Here is a 27,691-nt window from a genome sequence, read left to right as displayed (position 1 = left end):
TGCTATGCATAAAATTTAAATAACTTAATGTAATTTTCTAATTCAGAAAACTCAGATGGAATTAGTTATGTTCGATAATTCAGCTTTAAAATTGTGATAATAGTTATAAAACAAAAAACTATATCGATGGACTTTATTTAAAACCATATATCTTACAAAACACAAGTTTTCAGGAGAACAAAAAAACTGTATGTATCTCCTATTTAAAAGGAATAATGAAAAATGTTACAATAGACAGAAGGTTACAATAGATTTAAATTTTTCAGGATTTTGACTTGTTCAAATAATCGAAGAAAAAAGTAAGAGCACATACTACATTCGGCTGTGCCGAATTTTAAATATAATCAGAATTATAGAAACTGCATTGTTATGAATACTAGAATATCCACATATATTCAGTGTTTTTTATTGGGATTTATCCTGGATTATGTATTACAAAAAAAGGGTTTTCAAATAGTGGGGGATTTCATGTCAAGTGAAATAACTTTTTAAATTGATGTCTTCCGATCGGTATGAAATTTGATAGTAATTTCGATATCATTTTTCAATAAGATCGGCCAAAAACTCTTTGAGTCAAAATTTTACCTGTGTTTTTGCTCACCAAGTTACAATTTTTACAATTTTTCAAAATCAAAAACTTTTTTGGCCAAAAAGGCCTTAAAGGAAAAAACCAAAGGTTTCTTTTGAGCACAAAAATAAAAAAGGGTTCATTTTGAAAACAAAAAATTGATTTTGCAAAAGCTAAAAATTTTATGTCTTGAGTTACAAAACATTTATTTAATACTTATCACACTCTGATACAAAAAAGCTCTTAGGAAAGGTCCACTTTTAAAAAAAAGAAAATATATTTCTTGATTTTGCAAAAAAAAAAAAAAATTATGTTTTGTGTTACAAAACATTTATTTTACTTGCATACCACTAAGCGACCAAAAAGCTCTTCAAGGAAAATACCTAAGCTTATATATAGAAATTATGTATAATTATGGACCGATAGTCACAAAATCCATCAATATAATTTCTACCTAAATGGGACTAATTTCTGTTAAAATTTGTCTCGATAAAACATTTTTGGGTCATAGGTCTAATATGGGACCTTTTAATCATAGTGCACTAATCCACATAAAATGGTGTAAAGTAGTTTCTGTGTATTTCAGGCCTATTTTTATTGAATTGGAATTTATTTGAGTTGAATGATATCAATAAATAATGTTATTGATATCATTCAACTCAATCAAATTCCAACAAAGAGTTCCCTCATTCACCATTATTGGTGGTTATATAATGGTATATCATAAGTAGTTGATTTAAATATACAAACTCATATAGCTATATCGACTATGCTATCTATTATGATTCAGAATATTACTAAACTAAAATATTTCCATATGTAAATAGTGGCAGATATTGGAGAAAAAGAAATAAATAAATGGCTAGAAATTTATTTTCAAGATATTTACATATCTATGTAAATAATGCCAGAGATAGGGTTAAAACGTAAACGGAATTCACACTAAAATAAAATTTATTACATTTGCATTGCGATTTATTTAAAGCTGTCTTGTTTTCATTCACTCTCTCCTCTCAGACAGAGTCCATGCCTTTCAGAAATTTTACGGATAAACTCCGTAATTCGTCATGAATTAAGTAATCCATTGCGTTTGCGTGACATAGAAAATTTTCTCGGTTTTTTTGTTTTTAATGCAAAATACTAGTTTTTTTACACCAAAGGTGAAAACAAATAGTGCAAAATAGAAATAAAAATTAAAATGAGGTCACCCTCATAAATGTTTAATTCATATAGGTATCTACACAAATTTCGCTCCAAATAAGTTTTATATATACAGAAAACATGTCACCTACTTTTATGATGATCGGTCCATAATTAGTCATAGCTCCCATATAAGGACCCCTTCCGAAAATCACTTTATGGAGCATAAATATCTTAAAAATGTGGGTATACATATAAAATTCAACATAAATAACTTTCATACAGAAATAAATCACATGACCTAATTTCATGGCGATCGGTCCATAATTGGTCATAGCTCCCATATATGGCCCTCTTCCGAAAATCATTCACGAAAATAAATAATTGAAATTTTAAAAGAAAATTTATTTTGCTCATTTACTTAGTGTAGGGTATTATATGGTCGGGCTTGAACGACCATACTTTCTTACTTGTTGTTATTTAAATTTTATTTTATTGAAAATCGTATACAGTTTTGCAGCTGTGGTCCTCTATAACGGCATGTATTATGGAAACTGCACACGGTTCTAACGCATCCCTTTTGAGAGCTGGTCGACCTATTCAAGGACACCTGTGAGGATCCCATTTAGTCGTTATTGAAATGAATGCTAATTCGAAAATCAGCCAATTTCAGTGCATCCTCGATTTAAGCTGTAGATAGATTCCTGAAAAAATTGTGTTAATTAAATTCTAAAACTTTTGTATGAATAATCGTGTAAATCGAAGAAAGACAAATACAGGTTTTTAAAGTAATTTTTAAATATAAATTTATTTGTTTTAATGACAATAAATTTAACAAAAAATTAAAGAAATCAGTAAATTAATAAATTCATGAAACAAAAAATTTGTGATAAGGCGAATTCGTGTAAAAAACTAAAGTGTAAATTGAGGTATATATAAAATGTTCACCTAAAAATATTTTCAATTGCAGATTGGGTCATACATGCCACACTTTAGGCTTTAGTCATCCTTATATGAAATCTCTTCAAATGTTAGTTAATAATTAAAAAAATGTAACGGCATAAAAAACTACACTCTGCTACAAAATGAGGTGAGGACATACTAAAACAGTTTTCAAAGATTTTGAAACACCCTCAAAATTTTGAGTTATTTTGAAAAAAACTGTTTTAGGGTAGGTCGTAAGTACTTTAGTACCTCTAACTCACAAACTTTTATGCCCATTTCTAAATTTTAAACTATTATGGATAGAATTAAGCTTTCATAAAATGTTTATTGCAAAAAATTATGTAAGTTTTTATAAAAAGTTTCGCTTTATTTTTTATATTTTTCGTAATTTTTCAAATTTAACAATAGTTATTTTAATTTTTTTCTATGAAGACTAGGGTGGCCCTTAATAAACGAAAGTTAGATTTTGGCCATTCACACCCCCCAGTTTGGTGAACATTAGTAAAGAAATCATCCAGAAAAAATTTTAGGTAAATCGGTTGAGGTTAAGACGTACCGCAAGCCCTCTGAAGTTTTGAGATGCATTTACAAGGGGAAAAAATGCATTTTTTCAGTTTTTGTAAAAATTTTGCCATTAAAAAATTACTTTTGTAATATAATTTAAAAGAATCGAAGTGTGTACGTAATTGTCGTTCTAATGAGACATAAAAAACTGAAATTGGTCAAAAAATGTTAAAGTTATTAAAAATTCGCCAGGCCATTAACGGGTCTCAGGCAACTAGAACAAGAAATATAGGAACAAAATTAACATATTTTGAGAAATATTAAAGTAAAAGTACATTTTTACTTAGAATATATCCATAGTTACTTGTATATAAGTTTTTGTCTTCGTAGGATACCGTTGACCTATTCGCAGGTATGACCAAAAAAATAAAAATTTTTAACGACAGTTTCAAAACTCCATTTTCAAATTTTTAAAAATTTTGTTAAACAAATTTTAGAATTGTTTGATGATCTCATTGTGATTTATTGAGAATATAATGGGAATAAAAATGTGAAAAAATTATGAAAATATCTCTTATAGTTTTACCGTACCTGCGATTTAAATTTTGAAATTTTAGAGAAAAACCAATTATTTGGCCATTTTTTGGCGAATGAGCTTTATTTCCTTACTGTTATGAATTTTATAGTCCAGATAATTATAAATATACTCTGAAAGTTTTATTAAAATTGCGGAACACTAAACCTTAAATCGTGAAGGTCACAGATCAAATGTTTCAATATTTGGAATTTCTAATTTAAAGATATAGAAATGTTATTTATTTTTCGGCCGATTTTGATGAAACTAAAGCAAAATATAACATAAACTCTACAACGTCTAAGCGTCATTTTAAAGCGTAATAAGTTTTTTTTTCCAAACACGTTAAACAATTTGAAGTCGGACTAAAACTGACTGATTTAAGATCGATAAGTTGACGAACATCACTGAAAATGTTTTTTTTTAGAATAAATTCTGAATGTGATGATGGTTTCGAAATTTTTAAACACAATTTGTAATGTACTCAGCAAGACCTATAACCCACGCTTGGTCGTTTTCCAAGTTTTTTTCCATCGTAGCACCGTGTTATTATTATAATACAATATTGCCTGCATATTTCCCAAATATTTTCAATAAAATTTCAACCAAATAAAACAACAAATATTTTTATATTAAAAATAAAATATTTATTAGGTAATAAAAAATTACTAAAACTACTAACTAAAAAAAATTCTTGGAATTTTTACACTACATTCAAAATATTCACACAAAAACAGTTCTTTCAAAGAACAGTACAATAAAAAATTCAAAAAAAAAACTTATAGTTTGTAAACAATTTAAAGGTTTAATAACAAAATTAAATAATATCAAAGTTTTTGTATTAAATTCTATAGTAATATCGACAATTTTGGTATTTATTTGCTTTTTTTTTGGTATTACGAAATGTGATGAAATTTACAATAAAAATCACATACACTTTGATATTTATACATACATATGTAGATATGTATGTATAATGTGTGTATGTAATTCTTAACTTATTTATATAACAGTTGTGTTGTTCTAAAACTAATATAATAAAGATTTATCTTCATACATTGCATCCCAGAGTTTCAATTTTTCAGCTTCTGGCAAATCAATCACTTCCAATTCATCCGAAATATTTAAACATTTGAATGTTGTTGTGTCATCACAACATGTAATCGGTGGCCAATATTGATGTTGCTGCTGCTGCTGCTGATGATGATGTTGCTGTTGTTGTTCATCCTGTTGCAACAACAAATTTGTATTGCCATCATTATTGACACAATCACTAACTATGCCGTCATCAACATCATCGTCCTCATCATTAACACCATTGCTATGAACACCATCATCATCATGCACAGAAGGAACATCATTATCATCATCATCGTCGTTAGCAATTGCATCATCATCATTATCATCTTCATGCTGTTGTTTATCATTATGAACAGTATCCATTCCAGTGTGCAACTGAGGCTCATGATGGTGGTGTTGCTTTTGTTTGTGATTGCCTTTGCTGATGCAGCCATTTAATGAAGGCCAGCAAACCGCATCCGTTAGCGGTATATTGGGATCACCACATTCAGCAAATTTCACTAATATTGCTACCATTCGACGTATTGTTGTATATTCAGCGGTGCGATGTTTGAGTTTTTTTGCGCCCGCATTGTAGAAAAGATATGATAGATCATCGGCATGACAGGTACCACGTACTTTGCGACCACACGTGATGATGCGCATTAAATTGAAATGTTTCGAATCAAAATCGAAACGATACAAGTAGGTGGGCGCTGTAGCATATTGACGTCGTGACAGCAGTGTGCGATGTATACCATGCCAAAAACATTTATACGAAATAAGCTAAAGAACCAATAAATAAACCAAAAAAAAACAATTAAAATAATTTTAATAAAACACTTTTTAGCCTCTTAAACAAAAATATTGTTTAATTTTTGTTAAATTTATCAGTTAAAACTTACATCACTGTATTGCAGTATAGTCTCCCAAGATGATTGCTGATCACCAAAATACACTTGTTTTAACATGCGGCCATATTCCAAACGTTTTTCTGGCGTCAAATTTGCATCTTGTGGCGGCAAACTTTCTCCCTCTCCTATTTCATTTAATAAATAAGGATACTTTCTAACCTCTGAAAATGCCAGTAGTCCCTCAAATGAATTGCCACCTATCAGTAATGGTATATTATTGCCCCAGTTATTTCTTAACATTTCCAAAGGCTCTCTATCAATAACACAATGCTGTGTCTTATATGGCTCTATGCAGGGTCCAAAACTAAAGTTCAATCTATCGTGTTGTCTCTCATGTGTGGTCAATAAATCATCACAGGCTTTAAACATTGCAGCCGGTTTCAATTGCTTTAGATAATCCAATACTTCAGTATCTGTATTTGCTCCCTTGAAGCCGGTTACTTTGGCCAGACGATATGCCCAATCTAAATGTGGTATCATGGCCCATGGTACCATGGCACAGCCTGACATGGCTACTGCTTTGTGAAATAATCCCTTTGTCTGTTCGGTCAAGGTCAGATAGTGTGTGGACGCTGCTCCAGCACTTTCGCCAAAAACTGTTATATTTTCAGAATCTCCTCCAAAGAAATGACAATTGTTTTTAACCCATTTTAAGGCCAATACTTGATCTTTTAAGCCCGCATTACCAGGTATATCACAGCCCTCGTCACCAAGACTAAGGAAACCTGCAGGGTGAAGAGAAGGGAATATACACTTTATACAATTTTTATATTATATTGAAAGTTAAATTTCTATCTATAAAGCGCTACGGTTGAAGGTACACTTGGACAATAGAAAGACCTATGATTAATACTAAATTGGGATAAATAAACACTTAAACTTAAACTATGTATCTAACCTTAACCAAAACTAATGATGAAATATGATTAAAGCTAAACTCGGAGCTAAACTTTGACCACAAAAAAACACGTACGATCGTACGGACTATAGAAAGACCTACAATTGAAGTTCAATTTGCAAATAAAAGACTTATGATTGAAGCTTAACTTGAAGCTAATCTTAGACTAAAAAATTACCTATGATTGAAGCTCAACTTGGACTATATAAATACCTACAAGTGGAGCTTAACTTGGAGCTAAACTTAGCCTGTAAAACGACATACGATTGAAGCTAAACTTGGACTATATAAAGACCTACGATTGAAGATTAATTGAAGATAAACTTGGACTATATAAACCCCTACGTTTGAAGCTTAACTTGGAGCTAAGCTTAGACTATAAAACAACTTACGATTGAAGCTCAACTTGAAGCTAAACTTGGACTATATAAAGGCCCACGATTGAAGTTTATCTTGGAGCTAAACTTAGACTATAAAACGACCTACGATTGAAGCTAAATTTGGACTATAAAACGACATATGCTTGAAGCTCAAATTGAAGCTAACGTTTACTATATAAAGACCTACAATTGAAGCTTAACTTGAAGCTAAACTTGGAACATATAGATCCATGTGATTGAGGTTTAAATTGGAGCTAAATTGAGACTATAAAACGACCTACGACTGAAGCTCAACTTGGAGTTAAACTTAGACTATAAAATGACCTACGATTGAAGCTCAACCTGGACTATATAAATTCCTACGATTGAAGCTTAACTTGGAAGTAAACTTTGACCATAAAACGACCTAGGATTGAAGCTCAACAAAAGCTAAACTTGGACAATTTAAAGGCCTACGATTGAAGTTTAACTTGGAGCTAAACATAGCCTATAGAACGAACAACGATTGAAGCTTAACTTGAAGCTAAGCTAGGAATGTCTAAAGACCTACGATTCAAGCTTAATATGAAGCCGAACTTGATCTATATAAACACCTACAATTGAAGTATAACTAGGAGCTAAACTTAGACTATAAAACGAACTACGATTTAAGCTTAAGTTAGAGCTAAACTTTGACTATAAAACGACCTACAATTGAAGCTAACTTGGAGTTAAACTTAGACTATAGAACGACCTACTATTGAATCTAAACTTGGACTATATAAAGACCAACGATTGAAGTTTAACTTGGACTTTAACTTACAAAATATAAAGACCTACCATTGAAGCTCCACTTGAAGCTAAACTTAGACTATATAAAGACGTACGATTGAAGCTTAACATGGAGCCAAAATTAGAGCATGAACCTACTATTGAAGATAAACTTGGACTATATAAAGAACTTCAATTGCAGCTAAACTAGGCTTACATAAAAAGCCAAAATTTTCAGTGAATAAAAAAAAATGCCCAAACTTACCAAGCGGTCCCAATCTGTACGCAATAGTAACCAGCACCACATTTTCCATCATTATATAATCTGGACTATACAAATCTCTGGATGCTTCACCCATTTGAAAACCACCACCATAAACCCATACCAAAACTGGCATTGGTCTAGTAGGCTTTAACTATATTAATGAAACAAAGAATATTTATGTATAGTTATTAAAAAAAAAATAAATAAATTGTTATTAAAACTTGTAATAAAAACGCAAACATGAAATTCAATCCTTTACAACCTACCTTTTTTGTGTAAACATTTAAATACAGACAATCTTCGCGTCCTTGAACTTGTTTCATAATAATATTATATTGGCAGGGTTTGGCACGAACACGTGTACAACGTTTTACGCCCGTCCAAGGTTCTGGTTCGACGGGTGCTTTAAAACGCAACTGCCCCAATGGAGGCTTGGCAAATGGTATGCCCTCAAAGCTGTAATATGTGGTGGGGCCATATAGGGAACGCCATTTAACACCTTTAATTTTGCCATATATAGTGTCGACAATGACCTTTTCGTCTGTACGTAAACGTTTTTGTTTAGTTTTGAACTTGACGTAGCTGCAAATAAATGGAGATTGGGAAATGTTTTGTTAATGTGTTAGTTTAAAAACAATATATTAGTTTTATTTGAAATTAGAATTTTATTATTTTCGCTTCATTAATTTAATATTGAACTGACTGACCTTTACAATAAATGATTAGCAAATTGCATTTATAGAAATGAGAAAAATTATAGTTATTTGTTATTGTCTCTTTATTGTCTCATTATTGCTGATAATTTGTTTATTTATTCATTAAAATATTTATAAATTTTATTGCCAGATAACAGATTAAAGATGTGAAAATTAAACTTGTTTAATACAAATTGAAACGATTGAAATTTGGACTGTAAGACGCAATAGTAATAATATTTGTTTACATTTATTATAGAATTCTTTTTATTAAGTCTGTCACATACGTCATTATGCAGACTTTAATTGCTAAAAATGTAGGTCCGCTTTGACTATTTATGGCACACGAACCTGATAAGCTTTAGTAGAGTAGACAACTGAGTCTCATTTTAAATATAGCAATGAAATATTAAAGCTGGATTTTGAACTTTAGTGATAACAATTTGTTAATTATGCTTACTGTGCCTTTATTTCATTTAAATTAATACATTACCTAGCACAAGAACTACAAATACTTAAATACTTTAAATCTGATTTTATTTATACTGTTTGATTTGATTTTAATTTAACTTTGTGCTATTTTTATTGTTTTCACTGCCATTTCCTTCTTTGAATGTCATATTAAGCAGATGTTTGCCTTCATTGAATTAATAAAAGAAACAAAATATCAATAGCATCGTTAAAATAAGCATAATGCGTAGAAAAATATAATTCAACTAGTGTTTATTTTATGGATCATTTGCATACAGATGATATTCTCTATTATAATCTTATTTAATATTTCTATTGGATGTGTATAGGTTCACATAGATGATGGCTCTGGATGAAAGGAAGAACAATGAATAAGCAGATATGTAAAAGAATTAAATAATTTGATTGGAGAAAATAAAAAAATGTGAAATATGAAGATCTCATATTTTAATGTCCTAAACCACGGGCTATTATTGCAGTTAGACCTCATTAAAAAATTTAGTTATTTTATCTAAAAGAAGCAATCTATTGGAGAGTTGTCGAAGGAAATGTTTGTTTAAAAGCAATCGTTTATTGGACAGTCCATGATGTCTTTTTGGCTGACTATTTGAGGTCAATTTGCATCGGTACATGTTAAAATATATAGTTATGTAGTTGATCAAGTAACCAGTTTGGTAGCTAGTAGCTAGTTCACACCCTAAATTATGGGTAAAATCACTCCTAGAACTGCTGGGTTTATACTGTTGTTGTGTAAATTTGAATAAATATAGAGTTATCCCGTAGACAGACGACAGAGTTAATTTGCATTAACAGTACACTAATGTGAATTAAAATTAAACCCTGACAGACGACAGTTTTTGCATTTAGTAAACAGCTGTTTGTTTGTAATTGTGAAAAAGTTTTTTGCAAATCGGTAAATTCTCTGCTATATGTTAAGTTTTCTCTAATTAATTGCCACGTAAAAAACATAAGGATACATGTTGTCTATTTCTCAAAAATATGTAAAACATTTGACAATTAAACAATTCATGGAATACTTTTTTTGAAAAATATGGCAAAAATCTTTTTATTGAGTTTTTGCGAAGATACAAACAACAAAAAACGAAAAAAACACAAGCGAATAACAGATTTCTTTTTTGAAAACATCGTTAATTTTTATAAATTTTTTGTTATGTTTATGCATTGGAATATTTTGTTTTTTTAATTTAAATTTTTTCCTTAATTTTCGATATCAAATATTTTTTATACCCTACACCACCATAGTGGGGAGGGTATTATGCGTTTGTGCAGATGTTTGTAACGCCCAAAAATATTAGTCTAACACCCACCTTAAAGTATACCGATCGACTTAGAATCACTTTGGTACATATTATTTTTTCGGCCCAAGGACCAAGCCTATTGAAACTGGCTGAAATCGGTCCATTATTTCACCTAGCCCCCATACAAATGTCCTTCCGAAATTGGACTTTATCGGTCATATGTGTTTAATTTATGTATGCATATATGTTTAAGTAATGTATACACAAAATTCATGTCACCGAATTTTGTTACGATCGGTCCATAATTAGTCATAGCTCCCATATAGACCCGCTTCCGAAAATCACTTTAACGTGCATAAATCGCTTAAAAATGTAGGTACACAGACAAAATTCAACATACTTAACTTTAATATAGACATAAATCACACGACCTAATTTCATGGTGATCGGTCCATAATTGGTCATAGCCCCCATATAAGGCCCACTTCCAAAAATCACTCAAAAATAAAAATTATTGAAATTTTAAAAGAAAAATATTTTTGCTCTTTTACTTAGTGTAGGGTATTATATGGTCGGGCTTGACCGACCATACTTTCTTACTTGTTTTTTTGTGTAGTTACGTCCGAGATTTTTAGATCCCAATATCTTTTTTGTTATGTGACTGATGTATTGTTTTATCCGAAATAAAAAATTACTGGTCCCACAAAAGCATTTCGTTCTAAATTAGAACCTCGTTTTACGCGAATTTGGTTTACACGCTACTTTTTTGGGTCCAACAAACCGCGTAAATGGAGGCCTACCTGTACATCTTCGTAGAAACTTTTTAGATAACTTAAAAAGGAAAAAAGTACTTTATTACCAAAAAAAACTAGCGAAAAATCACCTTTTTCACGACACATTTGTCGTTAGTCTAATAAAGAAAAAATGGAGAAAATCAGGAAACATTTGGAGCCGCTGTTATAAATAAAACTGGAGTAAGATGGATAAGAATTTTGAAAATTTAATTTTCAAATGAGCTGTAAGAGATAAGTGATAGCTTTTTGTTGGAAATCGGGACACAAACGAAGAAATAGGAACATTTTTAAAATTTAACATATCGGAGGTGTCCTACTTTTTTTCAAGTCTGGACCTCATGAGCCCACCAGGGGCCAGAGGTCCCCAAATTAGGACACCTCGGGTATGGTCAATTTTAAAAATGATCTTATTTCTTCGTTTGTGTTCCGATTTCAAAAAATACATATATAGAATCCTCTCATCGAGCACTATATAAAACCACGTCATAGTTATCAATTATCCCTTATAGCTTAGCAGATATTCGAATTTGAAAATTAAATTTTCAACATTTTTACCCACCAGTTTTTTGACGACCACGGTTAAAAATATTTCCCGATTTTCTCCGTTTTTCTTTTATAGGATTAACAACGGAACTATATATGAAATAAAGAATGAATGGTTTAAAAATCGTCACTAAGTCCAAAGTTAAATGCATTTGAATTTTAAAAAATTTAAAAAAGCCGATTTTTCGCTATTTTTTTTGAGAAAAAAGTACTTTTATTCTTTTTAAGTTATCTAACAAATTTCTAAAAGGATGTATAATATATTTTTACTTTTTGAAAATCTAACTTTACACCAAATATTTTAAGTGAAAAAAAAATTATAATTTTTGATACCGAGGGAACCAGGTCCATTCAAAAAACGCCTATTTTTCTGTAAAATTCAACTTTCATAGTCGGTATCAAAATATAAAACCCCGTTTCAGATGGCCCAATATGTTCTCAAATATCTTGTAAAGGGTTCCGATAACCCCGCCCCTGGTATGGATATTATAGCCAAAAAACGAAAATATCCCATTTTTGGAATACTTTTTTGGGAATTGCGGGATTCGTGATTACAAATTTCAAAATTTGTTTTTATTTTTCCATTTTCAATAAAAAAATCTATATAAATCTATATAAATTTCATGAAAAAATATTCAAAACTAAAAGTTTTATTTCAATTTGAAAAATTTGTATCTATGCAAAAACTCAAGAAATAGCATTTTTTTGTCATATTTTTAAAAAAAAGTATTCCATGAATTTTTTAATTGTCTAAAGTTATATACATTATTGGAAAGTAGACAAAATCCTCTATCCATTGATATATAACATGTCAACCTTATATTTTTTACGTGGCAAATTAATTAGGGAAAACTTAACAACTCGCAGAGAATATAGCTAACATAGAAATTCATAAAAAAACAGGTTGCCTACATAACAACATCTTCATGTAAGTAAATAATGTAAATAACAGTGCTAGGTAAATTATCTGCGAGTTGATAAGTTTTCCCTAATTAATTTGCAAATCAAGAGGTACCTTATTCATTAAGCATTAAATTATTTTCCATTTCTGACTATATTATGACATCTATAGTATACTTTATTCTGTACAACCATCTCATAGTCATATCATAACAATTACATGAATTGAAAGAAGAAAAAAACAACATCTAAATAAACTTAAAGTGCTGTATTTCTATTGTATTTTAATTTAATTTAATTCATATTAAATTAATTTTTTTTGTATAAAACTACAACAACAAAACAGCATTTACTTAGCTTATCACAACAAATGGCATACTAATTTTTTTCTACAAATAGATTATAGAAATACAAATCCGGTTTATTGTATTATTAACACAATAATTTACACAGAGTCAGACAGACATACGTATAGACAGCCAGTCGGTCTATCACTCAAGCAGTCAACCATTCAACAAGTCATACAAAAACAAATCAGCCTGTCTTTATGGGATGCGTTTAAAATTAATGATTCGTTATTGAATCATTATGATTGGAATGTATCTATGTAAATATACATACATATGAATATGATGCCGCTGCACACTACATTAACTTACACACACGATGCTCTAATAGCTTAAGTTTATCAATTTTGTGTGCCTTAATATTTTCTTTTTCGGTCTATTATCAGTAAATTGAGACAGAGTTCTTGAGGGAATGAAAAATTTGTGGCGTTGAACTGTTAAGTATTTATGTATATGTATATGTCGTAGACAGACACTTTAATTATAGAAATAATGGCATTTTTTTCAACGCAGTGGTGGTATAATGAAAATATTTGGATTTTTAAAGTACATACTTATTTGTTTTTATTTCTGCCACCTTAAATGATTTGTGATGAGCTAAGATGTTATAATAATTGTAGAATTTGTTTTAAATATTATGGGGGATTTTATTTTCTATTATGCCGAGCATAAATAAAAGATAAATACTTTGTCAAAAAACGAATAAATTTGCATATTTGTCTGCTATCAGATTGATATGGCATTTATTATAACCAAATAAAGCTGCACTGCACCTTTACTTGAAGAGGGCATATAAAAAGAATATTAAATGTTAGAATAGATTAACAAATAATAGGTTGAAATACTTTGCAAAATATTTTAAGTCTACAACAAGTTTGAGTGCTATAATCGGCTTTTATAATGAGAGTTGTAGAAGTAAAGTCTGAAATCCTCATATTGTTGTGAGAAAGAATGAACGAACGAATTAATGGTCAAAACTACCCATTCTACCAATCGATCTATGAGCAATGTTAACATATTTTCCAAAAAACATAATAAATTTTACTTTCGATTTTAAACTTTTTGCAAACTGTTTTTGCTAACTATTTATTGTAAAGTATTTGGAAAAAGGTTTTTTCTTCAATTTCAAAAAATTAAATATTTTTAACTATATAATAGCGAGCCTATAATTCTGAAAGAGCATTTGGGTTGGTTATTTTTGTAGAATAAACTTATAGTCTAGCTGGTCTGATTTTTTTTTTAATTTGGGCAAAGTTTTAATTATACTAACTGAAAAAATGTTGTAAGTTAATGTCTGAGAGAATTCATATTGTCAGAATTATATTGAGGAATTTTATGGGGATAATTTTTGTGGAAGATCTTAAACCTCTATCTCCTCTCTTTAGGGGTCAATGTGACTCTTTTTTCGAGAAAATCCAAAAAAGTCCTTTTAAAAAGGACATTTAAGGATTAAACTATTCTACGAAAATGTTTGCCGGAAAATTTCAGTGGGGGTCACTAAAGACACCAAAGTTGTAAATAAAGCATAATTAGAAAAATTACACGCAAAATGGCTCTCACATTTTTTTTTAAAAAATCGTCGAAAATCCATTTATGATCCGAACAGTGTAGCTATTATGATCCAATCAAAACATCTTAATTTCTTGGACAAAGTATTTATATGAATAATTTTTGTTAAGGAAATTAGTTTTTGAATAAAATTTTAAGAATTTTTGTGACAATTTATACACAATGTGACCATGTGATCTTTATAAACAAATTTAACCAATCCTTTATATCTGTAACCATAGATCTTTCTCTTTTTGTAGGTCCAGGCTTATTCAATAAAATTAGATTTTTGGTAACCTGCCTGCTTGAAGTGGTGGCTGTTCCAAGCTACACTTTTGTCCTAAGATAAATATGTAACTGAAGTGATGTGATCTATTTCTACTACATGTTCCACCTCCACGCTTTCAACTCTAATATTTGATGATGAATATGATTCGTCTTCTGCATCGCTGTCGTGTAAAAAACCGCAAGGCTCCGTTGTTTCTACGTAAAACTTCCAACTCTATCTATTCTTTTGCAGACGACAGCAACATTTGACATTCATATTCATTCAGGTATAGACCAAGCCTGTGGGAGATTGTTGCAATCAGGCAAAACATGAATGATTCCCTTAATCGGTACCTTGTGACAATCTCTGAATGGGGTCGTGTGATTAGGGTCGCTTTCAACGCTCACAAGACTCAGTGTTGCATGTTGACACAAAACCGAACGACATACTATGTTGCTTCATCTGTATTTATGTATGGTGTAAATATTGTGGAATCAGATGCTCTTGATGTTCTGGGCATGAAAATACTATGTGATATCCGTTGGTCTAAATACATTTTTCAAGTGTCGAACCCGCAGATTTTTACGTAATACACGTTTTTCATCAATAACACATATCTTTGTGGTCGCTTAGGCAGTGGACCGCACAATACACTACAGGGAAAATTCGTTCTTTAGGCGTTATGTCAGTATGTGGAAAAAACTTTCCGCTGAAGTCTTTCCTGTCATTTCAAAGTTCAAAACGAATGTCCACAAAAACTACTCCCTCTTTCCTCATTTCCATAACCTATTTTCCTAGTTCCAACACAATGATTTGCATGAGTAGGGGTCATCCCCTAGAAGAAAATAAAATAAAAAATTCTCCAAACCTCACCCACAGTTGGATGATAATAAAATTTTGAATGAAAAAATATTCAATGAAAGCGATTTTATTGATTATTTTACTGAAAAAATGATTGGTCGATGATTCTGAATGAAGATGAACACAATTAAATTATATTCAATAGGAAAAAACTTGCAATATCGCTTGTTGGGTCATATTGACCCAAAGGATATTAAATGTGTGTAAATCGTGTTTTAAAATGTGGAGGGGGGAGGAAAAATTTTAATTTTATTATTTTCTTTTAAAAGCATAGTTTTCGTGCCTGTAATGGATAAATTAAAGTTGCACGTTCATATCTTATAATTAAACGGAAAAATTTTGCATTTGAAAACCAAAATTGGGTCAAATTGACCCAAGGATTGCCGAAGAGTTAAACTTTCTATGAATAAATTTTTTATCACTGTCAACTTTCATTATTTATACTATTTTTTCATTCCATAAAATATGATGTTGAAAATCGACTTTTTGTCGCAAAATTTGGAAATTCGGCCATAGTGCACTGTACGAAGTTTACCTAAAAACGATCTTGATCGAAACAGTGGGTACAAAGTACATAGTCAATTTTGAATATCTGTATAATTCTTCAAACTTTGTCTAAAACATTTTTTGATAATTTTGAGAAATTTGGCTGAAATTGGCCTGCTTCTTATTCGTTGAAATGGAACATGAAATATGTGTTGAACTGTATTACAGAAATCCACAAAACTTTGAAGGATTTGTTTCATTACGCAGTTGGCTGAAAATGTGACGAACTGAATTAATTATTTTCGAATGTTTGGAGAACAGTAGTTGTGAAAGTCTTTAGGCTTAGTATTGATGTATTCGGAACAGTGGGATAGGACCACCATTACAATGAAAATTGTAATTTCGAGAGTCTTTAAGCTTTGTCTGAATCACTTTCATATACTTTTAGTTTTACCGCATATCCTCTCCCTTGCAGAGAACATACGTTTTTTATTGGTATGTCATTCAGTAATTTCAAGTTTTTCCTAAGTAATTGTTTCTCAAATTTTTGAAGTATGTAGGTTGTTTTTTATAATAATCATTTTGGTTCATATTAACACGCACTTATTTATGTTCTTTAGCCTATTTATGATTATTATTTTATTAATGCAAAAATTGTTTTTGTCTTTTACATAACTTTATAAAGCAAATCAAAACTAGACGATCATAAAACTATGTACTACTGGGAATACAATCTTATCGCCATAACTTATAATGTTAATCATTAATCGCATGTGTGTTTAAAATAAAACACTCAGTGAGTGGCTAAAAATCGATTTCAGATTTTTAATTATTAGTTATAAGATAAATAAAAAAAACTTATTAAAAAACTAGGTTACTAATTTATTCAGTATTTTTTTATTATTTTATCAATTAAAGTACATATTATTCCAAAAGCAGATATTTTGAATATTTTTTACAATTACTTTTATTGATTAGCGTTTCACATGGGTGAATTACATGATAACCGGGACTATTCAAAGTTCAAGAGAATATACATATGTTGATAACTAAAAGACAACACTTAAGTTTCTTGTACTAAAGTAAAAACAAAATTATCAATTACTCAAGAGATAAGACCTTCTTAGGTGGTATACAAAGTACTTGAAGAACTAGAATAAAAATAGTTTTGTTTTAAGTCTTATCAGTTAAGAACATTTTTACTATATAAATTAAGTACTTTAGTACTTAATTTATTAAAATAAACCAAGTGTTTATACAATCGGATTAATAGTTAAAAACTTGTATAATTTTTTTTTTATTTTTTACTAGCGGGGTTTTTCTTTAGCCATGATTTATATTTATAATTCAGAATTTTATTGTTTAAAATGCTAATTAAATAAATAAACACATAAATAAATAAAATTGCTGGCATTAGTATGTAGCGTAGTGTTAATTTTTTTAACACAATTATTAATAATTTTAAGCAGTAAAGAAGCAGACAGATAAACGATAATTTTTTTTTGTGAAATATATTTTATGAATTCAGCAGAATTGTACTAGAACAAATTATAAAAAGAGTGTTGAGAACATTATTTTAAACTCAAATATGATTTCAGAGCTCATTTAAAACTGACCGTTTAAGATTTTGTAATCAAGTTTTAAATGAATAATAAAAAAAATCTTTTTCAAAAATTAATTTTAGTGTGATTATTTTTCGATGTAAGAAATTATTCGATTAATGGAACGATCATTAGTCTAATGAATTCCCAAGTAAATACCCACCTAGTAATATTGGAGCTAAGTGCTAACTACTTATTAAGGTTATTCATTTCAAAAAATGGAAAATTACACTCTGATTTTTTTACATTTTTACACAACAAAAACATGAACAAAATTCCACAAAAAAACTAGTAAGGAAGTATAATACCCTACACTAAGTAAAATAGCAAAAACATTTTTCTTTTAAAATTTCAATAATTTATATTTTTGAGTGATTTTCGGAAGTGGGCCTTATATGGGGGCTATGACCAATTATGGACCGATCACCATGAAATTTGGTCGTGTGATTTATGTCTCTATGAAAGTTTACTATGTTGAATTTTGTGTGTGTACCAAAATTTTTAAGCGATTTATGCACGTTAAAGTGATTTTCGGAAGCGGGTCTATATGGGAGCTATGACTAATTATGGACCGATCGTAACAAAATTTGGTGACATGAATTTTGTATATATAAAACTTATTTGGAGCGCAATTTGTGGAGATACATTTATTAATTAAACATTTATGATCGATAAAGTCCAATTTCGGAAGGACATTTGTATGGGGGCTAGGTGAAATAATGGGCCGATTTCAGCCAGTTTCAATAGGCTTGGGGCGAAAAAACAATATGTACTAAATTTTATCGAAATATCTTCAAAATTGCGACCTGTACTCTGCGCACAAGGTTTACTTGGACAGCCAGCCAGCCAACCAGACGGACGGACATCATTTAATCGGTTCAGAAAGTGGTTCTAAGTCGATCGGTATACTTTAAGGTGGGTGTTAGACTAATATTTTTGGGCTTTACAAACATCTGCACAAACGCATAATACCATCCCCACTATGGTGGTGTAGGGTACAAAAATGGGCCCATTCTGAAAAAAATTAGATTTTGCAAAATATTTATTTTGTAGATATCAAACTCACATCCCACTAAGCGACCAAATAGGTCTTCAAGGAAAATGTCTAAGCTTTCTTTTTAGCAAAAAATAAAAATGGGTCCATTTTGAAAACAATAGACAACAAAGTTTTTGATTTTGCAAAAAAGTCAAAAATTGCATGTTTTGAGTTACAAAACATTTATTTTGATAGATATCAAACTCGCATTCCACTAAGCGACCAAATAGGTCTTCAAGGAAATTATCTAAGCTTTACTTGAAGATAATAAAGGACCATTTTAAAAAAAGTCAAAAAAGTTTTTGATTTCGGAAAAAAAAAAATTATTTTTTTTTTCAAATGTGGTAGCATATTAAATGGAAGAAGATGGTTAAGGGGTGTAGGAGACAGTGTGAAACCTTATCTTTAGAGATGGTGTGAAACCTTACCCAGCCCTGAATAAATGAGGATTGGGGACGCAATGTGGTTTCTTTTGGCAGAAAATCATGGACTAGTCATTGATAACGAAGATTGAACAATTTCATTGAATTTCACTGAATCATTTATAGATGACAGATTTATTTACATATCTTTTAACAACACCCTATAATTTATAAACAAAGCAGTAAAAGCCACTGTGTCTTGTAACTGCGGTCATCAAACTATTAACCCCACACCTACAAGGAATATTAAGTGAATGACATTTATTTTGTTAAATCTAGTGTGCATAAGACAGACTAAATAATTAAAATACAAATATTCTTGTTGTGCCAATAACCTCTTTCAAAAAACGTAATTTATTATTAAGGCCAAACATATTAATTTATTTAACTTTCATTAGAATTTTTAAGTTTTTAATTGCCTTACATTACAAATCCATCTATATCAAAATTCCTTTCAAACTTTTAAAAAAACTTTTCCAAATTTTTAATAAAATTTAAATTTTACACACCTCTTCCACCTTAATTTTTTATGTCATTAAAGAAATGCTGGAGAAATGGGGAAGGTTCGCTTTAAATGTTAAATAAATTTTAATGGCGTGTTGTATCATATTACATGCATTTACACCTTTTATTATTTTCAAAGGAAAATCAATTATTTAACATCAGCAGCATAAGCGTTCGTTCATTCATTCATTCACTCATTCAGTTTACAATTGATTGATTTCGGTTAACGACTCACAAAAGTACTTCAAACATGCACAGCAGCAACGACAAAAGCTGCACGTTGACAACAATTAACATAAAATTTTGAGATGCTTTAATACTGTACAGTTTATTTTAAGTCATAGTACTTAGATACATCAATATGTTGTCTATAAAGAAGTACTACCGACATATTTCGAAGGGTTTTAATAGGTAATTCATTTAAAGTTTAAGTTTCTTCACAACTTTTTTTTGAAAGGTGTAAGAAGTCAATAGAAAATTTTATGATAGGGGAAAAAACAGAAAGTTTTAAATTACAAAAATTATTATAAAATTGCTAAGACAAAGGTGGCGGTTGTGTAGTAACAATAAGTGTGGGGTTAAAACTTTTTAACCTTCCAACTGGTGTATAAGTTTCAACTAACAAATGTTACTGTGTAGCTGTTGTTTTACTTATGTAAAAGAAAATGTGTTTATTGAAATACGTCATTATGTACTTTAATATGTATACAATTTTGTTAAATGTAGTTGCTGAGAGATATTTGAAGGTAAATGAAAGCCTAGAAGGAAAACCGATGATTTCTGCATAAAGTCTAGTGACCGATTCGTGGTTCACACGGAGAATTACTTAGTCATATTAATTCTTTATAATATGCATTCAGTTAAATTCAGTATTTTATATTACTTCGCAGCTATGGTGAACAGATGTTGATTTTGTTTATGTTTCTCCCGAAATGTAACTACTTTTATTTCAGTTGCTCTTGTGATTCTAGTAATATTTGATATGCATTATTTTAGTACTGATTTTTGCATCGTACAAAAATATTGTCCTAATTATGAAAGTATACCAATCTGCTCAGGATCACTTTCTGAGTAGATTAAGCGATGTCCGTCTGTCCGTCCGTACATGTAAACACCAAATTACAGGTCGCCATTTTAAACATAAATCGACAAAATTTGGTACAAATTGCCCGAATGACTAAGCTTATTGAATTTGGTATCGGTCCATTATTTCTCCTAACGCCCATTTCTCCTAACCACCATCAGGGATTTGAAAACAGTAAATATGGTATATTAGAATGGACCTTATATTTGATATTTTCTATTCCTCGATGCTCTTAAGATCTAAACTCGTTCCCCATCATCTAACCAATAAGAAAATATTGGTGATAAAGCCCGACCATATAATACCCTACCCTGACTATATGAGCAGACACCATTTCTTTTTTTAAAACTTCAATAATTTTTCGGAAGTCAAGAAATCATGAACCGATCGTCATTAAATTAATACACATGATTGAAAAAAGTATTATTATTAATAGTCCATAATTATTCATAGCTCCCATATAAGACCCGCTTCCGAAAATCACTTTAAAGTGAATAAATCTATTAAAAATTATGGTATACAAGCAAAATTCATGATAAATAACTTTCATATAAACACAAATCACACGACCTAATTTCATGGTGATCGGTCCATAATTGGATTTGTAATCCAGTTATTGAGCAAAAAAGGTGAAAAATTGGTTAAAAAAATTTAAAAATGGGCATTTTTCCGATTTTTAAGGCACTGGGTGCACCTTTTTCGGGTAGGTATGTTCCGTACTTTTTTTCTACTACTCAATATCTACAACTTTGCTTCAGCCACAAAAGAGATATTCAGTACGGTATACGAGATATAACCGTGATAAAATATAGAAAAAGTGATAAAAATCCACCTTGAGGAAAAAAAATTCGTATGGTCATTAAATTATTACTGCAGCCAACTTGACAAAACTAATGATGCAGAAGTTCTTATCCTTGGGGCTACTTTTACGTGCAATTGTCAGAATTGAGTCCCAAAGCAATGAACTGAAAAATGTTGTACTGTGTTATTCAATCCAACGCACAGAGTGCAGATTTTTTGTTTCATATCCGATTTCAAAGATTTTTATATTTTTGGAAAGCGCTTGGCTAGGCCCTATTTATTTCTTATAATTTCAGAGTTATAGGTATTTCAAAATTTTAAAATTGTGCCATACCTTGGTCCGCTTTTTTAAAAATTTTGGGCGTACCTTTTGGCTGAATGTTAGTTACACAATAATATATAAAAGATATCCAAAAATAAACTCTAATTAGATATTGACAAGAATTTTTTTGTATGACCAAAAATTAAATTATCTAAACAAAAATGTTGATCGAATTGTTCCTATTTTTTGCAATCCTATTAAAATTTTGATACATATTTTAGTTTTAGAAACAATAAAAATGTAATATGTAGTAAAATCTTTGTTTATTAACAAAACTCAATAAATTTTTCAAAGTTTTTTAAATTTGTCATTCTAAATAACAAAGAGTAAAAAAACTTGTCAAAAAATCAAAGAGAATCCCGCAATTCATAAAGAAAATTAGAGCGAAAATCCAAAAAAAAACAAGTAAGAAAGTATGGTCGGTCAAGCCCGACCATATAATACCCTACACTAAGTAAAAGAGCAAAAACATTTTTCTTTTAAAATTTCAATAATTTATATTTTTGAGTGATTTTCGGAAGTGGGCCATTTATGGACCGATCACCTTGAAATTAGGTCATGTAATTTATGTCTTAATGAAAGTTATTTCTGTTGAATTTTGTGTATATACCTTTAGGAGATTTATGCACGTTTAAGTGATTTTCGGAAGCTAATCTATATGTGAGCTATGACTAATTATGGACTGATCGTAACAAAATTGGGTGACATGAATTTTGTATATATGAAACTTATTTGGAGCGAAATTTGTGTAGATACATTTATAAAATAAAAATTTATGACCGATAAAGTCCAATTTCGCGAGGACATACATAAACATATATATGTTTACTGTAACCATATATATGGTTGAGACAATCATGTGAATCGTAAGTGAACCATATTATGGTGACCACAATCATGTAAATGGTTACTGTGACTATAATATAGTTAAAAAACTTGTAACAATATTGAAATGGTTACAGTAACCATGCCCAACTATATTTTTTCTCTGCGTGCAGCCAGACGAACGGACCGACGGACATAGTTTAATCGACTCAGAAAGTAATTCTAAGTCGATCGGTACACTTTAAGGTGGGTGTTAGACCAATATTTTTGGGCGTTACAAACATCTGCACAAACGCATTATACCCTCCCCATTATGGTGGTGTAGGGTATAAAAATTGTTTATACCCTTCACCTTCGTGTTTGTTTGTCATTCCCTTTGTAATTTCCACAATATAATTTTCCGCCCCTATAAAGTATATATATTCTGGATCCTGGATAGATAGCGGAGTCGATTAAGCCATGTCCGCCTGTCTGTTGAAATCAATTTTCTGAAGACCCCAGATATCTTCGAAATCCAAATCTTCAATAATTCTGTCAGACATGCTATCACCAAAATCGGTCCACAAATGGCTGAGATATGAGGAAAAAACCAGGACAACCTCGATTTTTGACCTATATCTGGATTACTAAGAAATATAGGCAATATAGATATATAATGATAAATATTTCAAATACCTTTGCAACGACGTATATAAGACCATACATAGTAAGTTGGATGGGTCAAAATCGGAAAAAATATTTTTTAACCCGAATTCTTTTTTTTCACCAAAAAAAAATAAAAATTTTAAAATTTAAAGAAAAAATTTTTAAAATATAAAAAAAAAATTTTCCAAAAAATTAAGAAAACTTTGGAAAGAAAATATAAAAATATTTAAAATTTTTATTTTGAAGTATAATTTGGTGCACTTGTTTTTTTTTAAATTTTCCCCATAGGGTTCACATTTCCTTCGAGGCTGGGAAAATACTTTGGGAATAAATAGGGACCAAGGTTTCCAAGGCTGCTTTCCGTTTTCTAATTCCGGCTTTGGGATTATAGAACATGTGGCCAAAATTTGTAATTTTGATAAAACAAAAATGGGTTAAATTCCGAAGGACATGTCTTTAAGAAAGAAAAAATTTTTGAATACTCTGAAATCTTTTGTATATTATCGGAAAAAATTCGAGTCCATTCGGTCCAAAAAAGATCGGTCAAGAACTCTCTGAGTTAGAGGGGGTCAAAATTTTACATTTTCGCCAAATAGGTGTTTTTTCTCATTCATATTATTCTTAGCATAATGTGTCCCAAATAGTTTAGATAGCTATTTCTTCAATCTTACAAAAAAAAAAAAAAAAAAATTTTAATTTTTTTTCAAAATGGTAATTTTTTCATATCTATCAAAATAAATATTTTGCAACTCAAGATATAAAATTTTTGCCTTTTTTTGCCCAATTCAAAATTTTTTTTTTCAAAATGGACCCTTTCCAAATTTTTTTTGCTCAAAAAAGCTTAGGTGTTTTCCTTTAAGAGCTTTTTGGTCGCTTAGTGGTATGAGAGTGAGATATCTATGAAAATAAATGTTTTTTAACACCTGTTGGGCCAAAATGTCAAATTCTGAATCCCTATCAGATAGATCTTGACCGATCTTCTTGAAATTACTATACAATAGGACTAACCTACATGGGTTTCAAAAGTTGGTTCACTTGACACGACATCATCCATATTAATAAAGGAGTAACTAGTATGTTTATATTCGCCCTAAATTGAAAAGAATTCGTTCAACTTTACAAACTTTAAATATTTAGCTCCTACCATTATTTTCCAATAACAATAAAAATAACATTATAACATTACAAATGGTATGACAAAAGTTTTTTCAGAGACCCAAAACATCATCACCATCAGCATCACCTACAATTTCGCTAGAATTTATTGAGGGGTGAAAACATAAAATTGGCGGGTAAATGCCACACGCACACTTTCAATAAATTTTCTTCATATTTGACACTAATTCCCTATAATTACCGTATTATTACACACTTACCTTAATGCTATACGCATTTGTTCAGCGATTGGTATATTAAATGACATGACGATATACCAAACCAACCAACAACAGAAGCTTAAATTTCACCCAAAAAAAAAAAAGCACAAACAATACACACTTTAAGATTAAAGATTTCCAAAATAAAAATTGTTCATTGAGTTTGTGGCACGAGTATAAAACACAAACAAACAAAGTACCCAAAGTATCTGAGCAAAGCAAAAAAAAGTACTTATACGCCTAGGGTAACAAACCACAAAATTTAACGAAATAAAATCAATAAATGTGAGTTTGATTTTTCTTCACTTTTCTTTTCTTTTTTTTTTTTGCTGTTATTATTTTCTACTTGCAGACAGGCAAAAAAAAATCAAAATACAACAACACTTGACACTTTTTTGCTTTAGTTCATTCGTTCGTTCAGTTTGAACAACAGATTTTATATTAAATTTTTCTCACAATTGTTTGGGAAATTTTTGTTATTAAAGCACTTGTTGCCACTTAATAATTCTTTTATTTTTTTTTTTGTAACTTCAATAGAAACTAAACATTTTTCTCACATGTTCTGAAAGTGTAGTTTTTTTCTCTGTAGGTAGACAGTTGTGCACAACGAAAACAAATCAAATTCATACAAAACAATTGAAATGTCGAAAAAAAATAATTGTTCTTGCAGTTTTTTTTTGCTTAGCTTTTTTGTATGTGTTTAGAACTTTTGATGTTATGTGTTCTGTGCTTTTTCAATTTTTTCTCAAGTGTTTTCTTTTCTTTTTTTTTTGTTTTCTTAATTCTTTTTTTTTTATTTATTATAAACGAACGTTTTTGCACAAGGGTTGTTTGACAACTGACGGTAGTCTAAAACGTTTGCCATATAAAACACACTACTGACCAAAATTCTCTGTGTACTCTATAGACACTTCAAGCTCAAGCAAAACAACAACATCGACAGCAAGCAACGACCAACCGACCTAACGAACAACAACAACAGCAACAACAAGAGCAATATCAACAATAACGTCATGTTGAGTTTGTGTTTATAAAATTTCAAACACGTACCAACAAACATAGAATACATAAAATTATATATACACACAGATACTTACTTATGTATATGTATGTATCCACATGTTCATTCAAACTCATAAATATACTCTACATTATACACTGAAAAAAATCAGTACTAAATTTTACCAATTGACTCGGAATCATTTCGATTTAATGATGTCGTTGCGTCCTCTCCTGGCCTCCCGGAATAAGTTACAGAATAATTTCATGCCACTCCAAATTTCACATACTGTAGTTGAACTCTCTCCCGGGTCATGTCTGTGTAAATGATCCACAAATTTGTATATGGGGGTTTTTGGGGTCTCTGTTTACGAATCCGTTATCAGAATTAGCAAATTCAAAATGGCCGACCTAATATGGCGTCATTTCATACGAAAAAAAATTAAATGAATTTGCTAATTGATTAAAAGTTTTTGTTTTGATATTTTAGGGTATATAATTGAAAATTTATTAAAAATTAACAAACTTACAATGGGGAAATGCAATATGGCGATGTTTGAGTGCATTCAACAAATACATGCATACGTATTTGTGTAGTTCTACCTTAGTTCACGTTTTCGAGAGTTTACTGTATATTTATATATGTAAATGTGGTGTTGTATTTTATGTTATTTCATGTACATTAAAGCGTACCACCTTACAAGCAAAAAAATGTGCCGTAAAGCCTCTAGTAAGTATTTTCGCAAGGCAGTTATCCAAAACAAAATTTAATTTTTTTTGCCAAATTTATTTTTTTTTTTCCAAATACGTGTTAAATAATACTTTGACTTACCTCCAATAGCTTAGAGAGCAGGAAAAAGAAGGAAAAAAATTTCACTCAATCACAACAATTTTGATTAACAAATTAAAAGTAGTCCTTACATATTACTTTCTAACAATTTACTATTTAGAAATTTATATTCAGATTTTGATTTTACGTATTATACTTACCTTCAGCTGTAGAATCCATTTTGTTTCGTTTGATTTGCTTGATTTAAAAAAACTTTGACATGTGTTTAACGGAAACTCCTACTAGTCGATCTTTCCTACGGTAGTGACGGCCTCATTCAAACTGAAATTATGAAGGGCATTTGAGGCAAGGGACCTTACTATGATAATTTCTTATCTCCTAGAGCATTTATTTAACCAACCCAATGACAAAAGACCCCCAACTTTTTTTTCGTTTTTTGGCCGGACAAAAGTGCCCTTTGGCCGCATTGTGAGATGTTTAAATATAAAAATAAAAATTTTGGAATTTTTCAAATTTTTTTTTGAAACATTTCTAAAATATAAATTTATTCAAAGTATTGGCCGCTGTTAGCTATGATATTTTCTAATCTTTCTGGCAACATATGGATTCCGCGCAAATCCGCTCATCTTTTGAAGCCAAGAACGAATCAAGCCAATTTCTGATACTCTGTTCTGATGTGAAGCATATCCCAGAGACAGCGTACTGAATCGATCGAAACAAATATTAGTCGGACGGGGAAAGATCGGAACTATAAGGCGGGTGAAGCAAATGTTCCCAACCACTTCTTTCTAAATAGTTTTCAACAGGTATTGCAATACGTGAACTAGCGTTGCCATAATGGAATATTACGGTTTCATGTCTGGTCGCATATTCTGGTATTTTTTCGGCCAATGCTCGCTTCAAACAAATATGTTGAGTTCGGTGCAGGTTTCCTCTGATGGTTGGGCCATATTTCAGCAGCTCATAATAGATATGACCCTTTTGTTCCTACCAAATACAGAACATTACCATAGCTCCATGGATATTAGGCTTTGTTGTCGATTCGGCTGGTTGGTCGGGCTTAAAATACGATCGGATTATCGTAATGGATTCATCGTAAGTAATGATACGGTGCAAA

General features: G+C 30.4%; 1 protein-coding gene across 1 annotated transcript; it reads right to left on the bottom strand.

Annotated features, from left to right (window-relative positions):
• Positions 1 to 4,355: 4,355 nt before the first annotated feature.
• LOC135954386 (esterase B1-like) lies at positions 4,356 to 25,760 on the bottom strand. The gene is made up of 5 exons (XM_065504540.1): positions 24,786 to 25,760; positions 8,264 to 8,579; positions 7,998 to 8,148; positions 5,696 to 6,429; positions 4,356 to 5,576 (listed from the first exon to the last, which is right to left on the bottom strand). Exons 1-5 carry the CDS (start codon positions 24,830 to 24,832, stop codon positions 4,761 to 4,763), a joined length of 2,064 nt encoding a protein of 687 aa, XP_065360612.1. The 5' UTR covers positions 24,833 to 25,760; the 3' UTR covers positions 4,356 to 4,760.
• Positions 25,761 to 27,691: the final 1,931 nt, after the last annotated feature.

This window comes from Calliphora vicina, chromosome 1 (assembly GCF_958450345.1).
Source record: "Calliphora vicina chromosome 1, idCalVici1.1, whole genome shotgun sequence".
In the NCBI taxonomy this organism is placed as follows: Eukaryota; Metazoa; Arthropoda; class Insecta; order Diptera; family Calliphoridae; genus Calliphora; species Calliphora vicina.
This window is presented reverse-complemented; position numbering and strand designations above follow the sequence as displayed.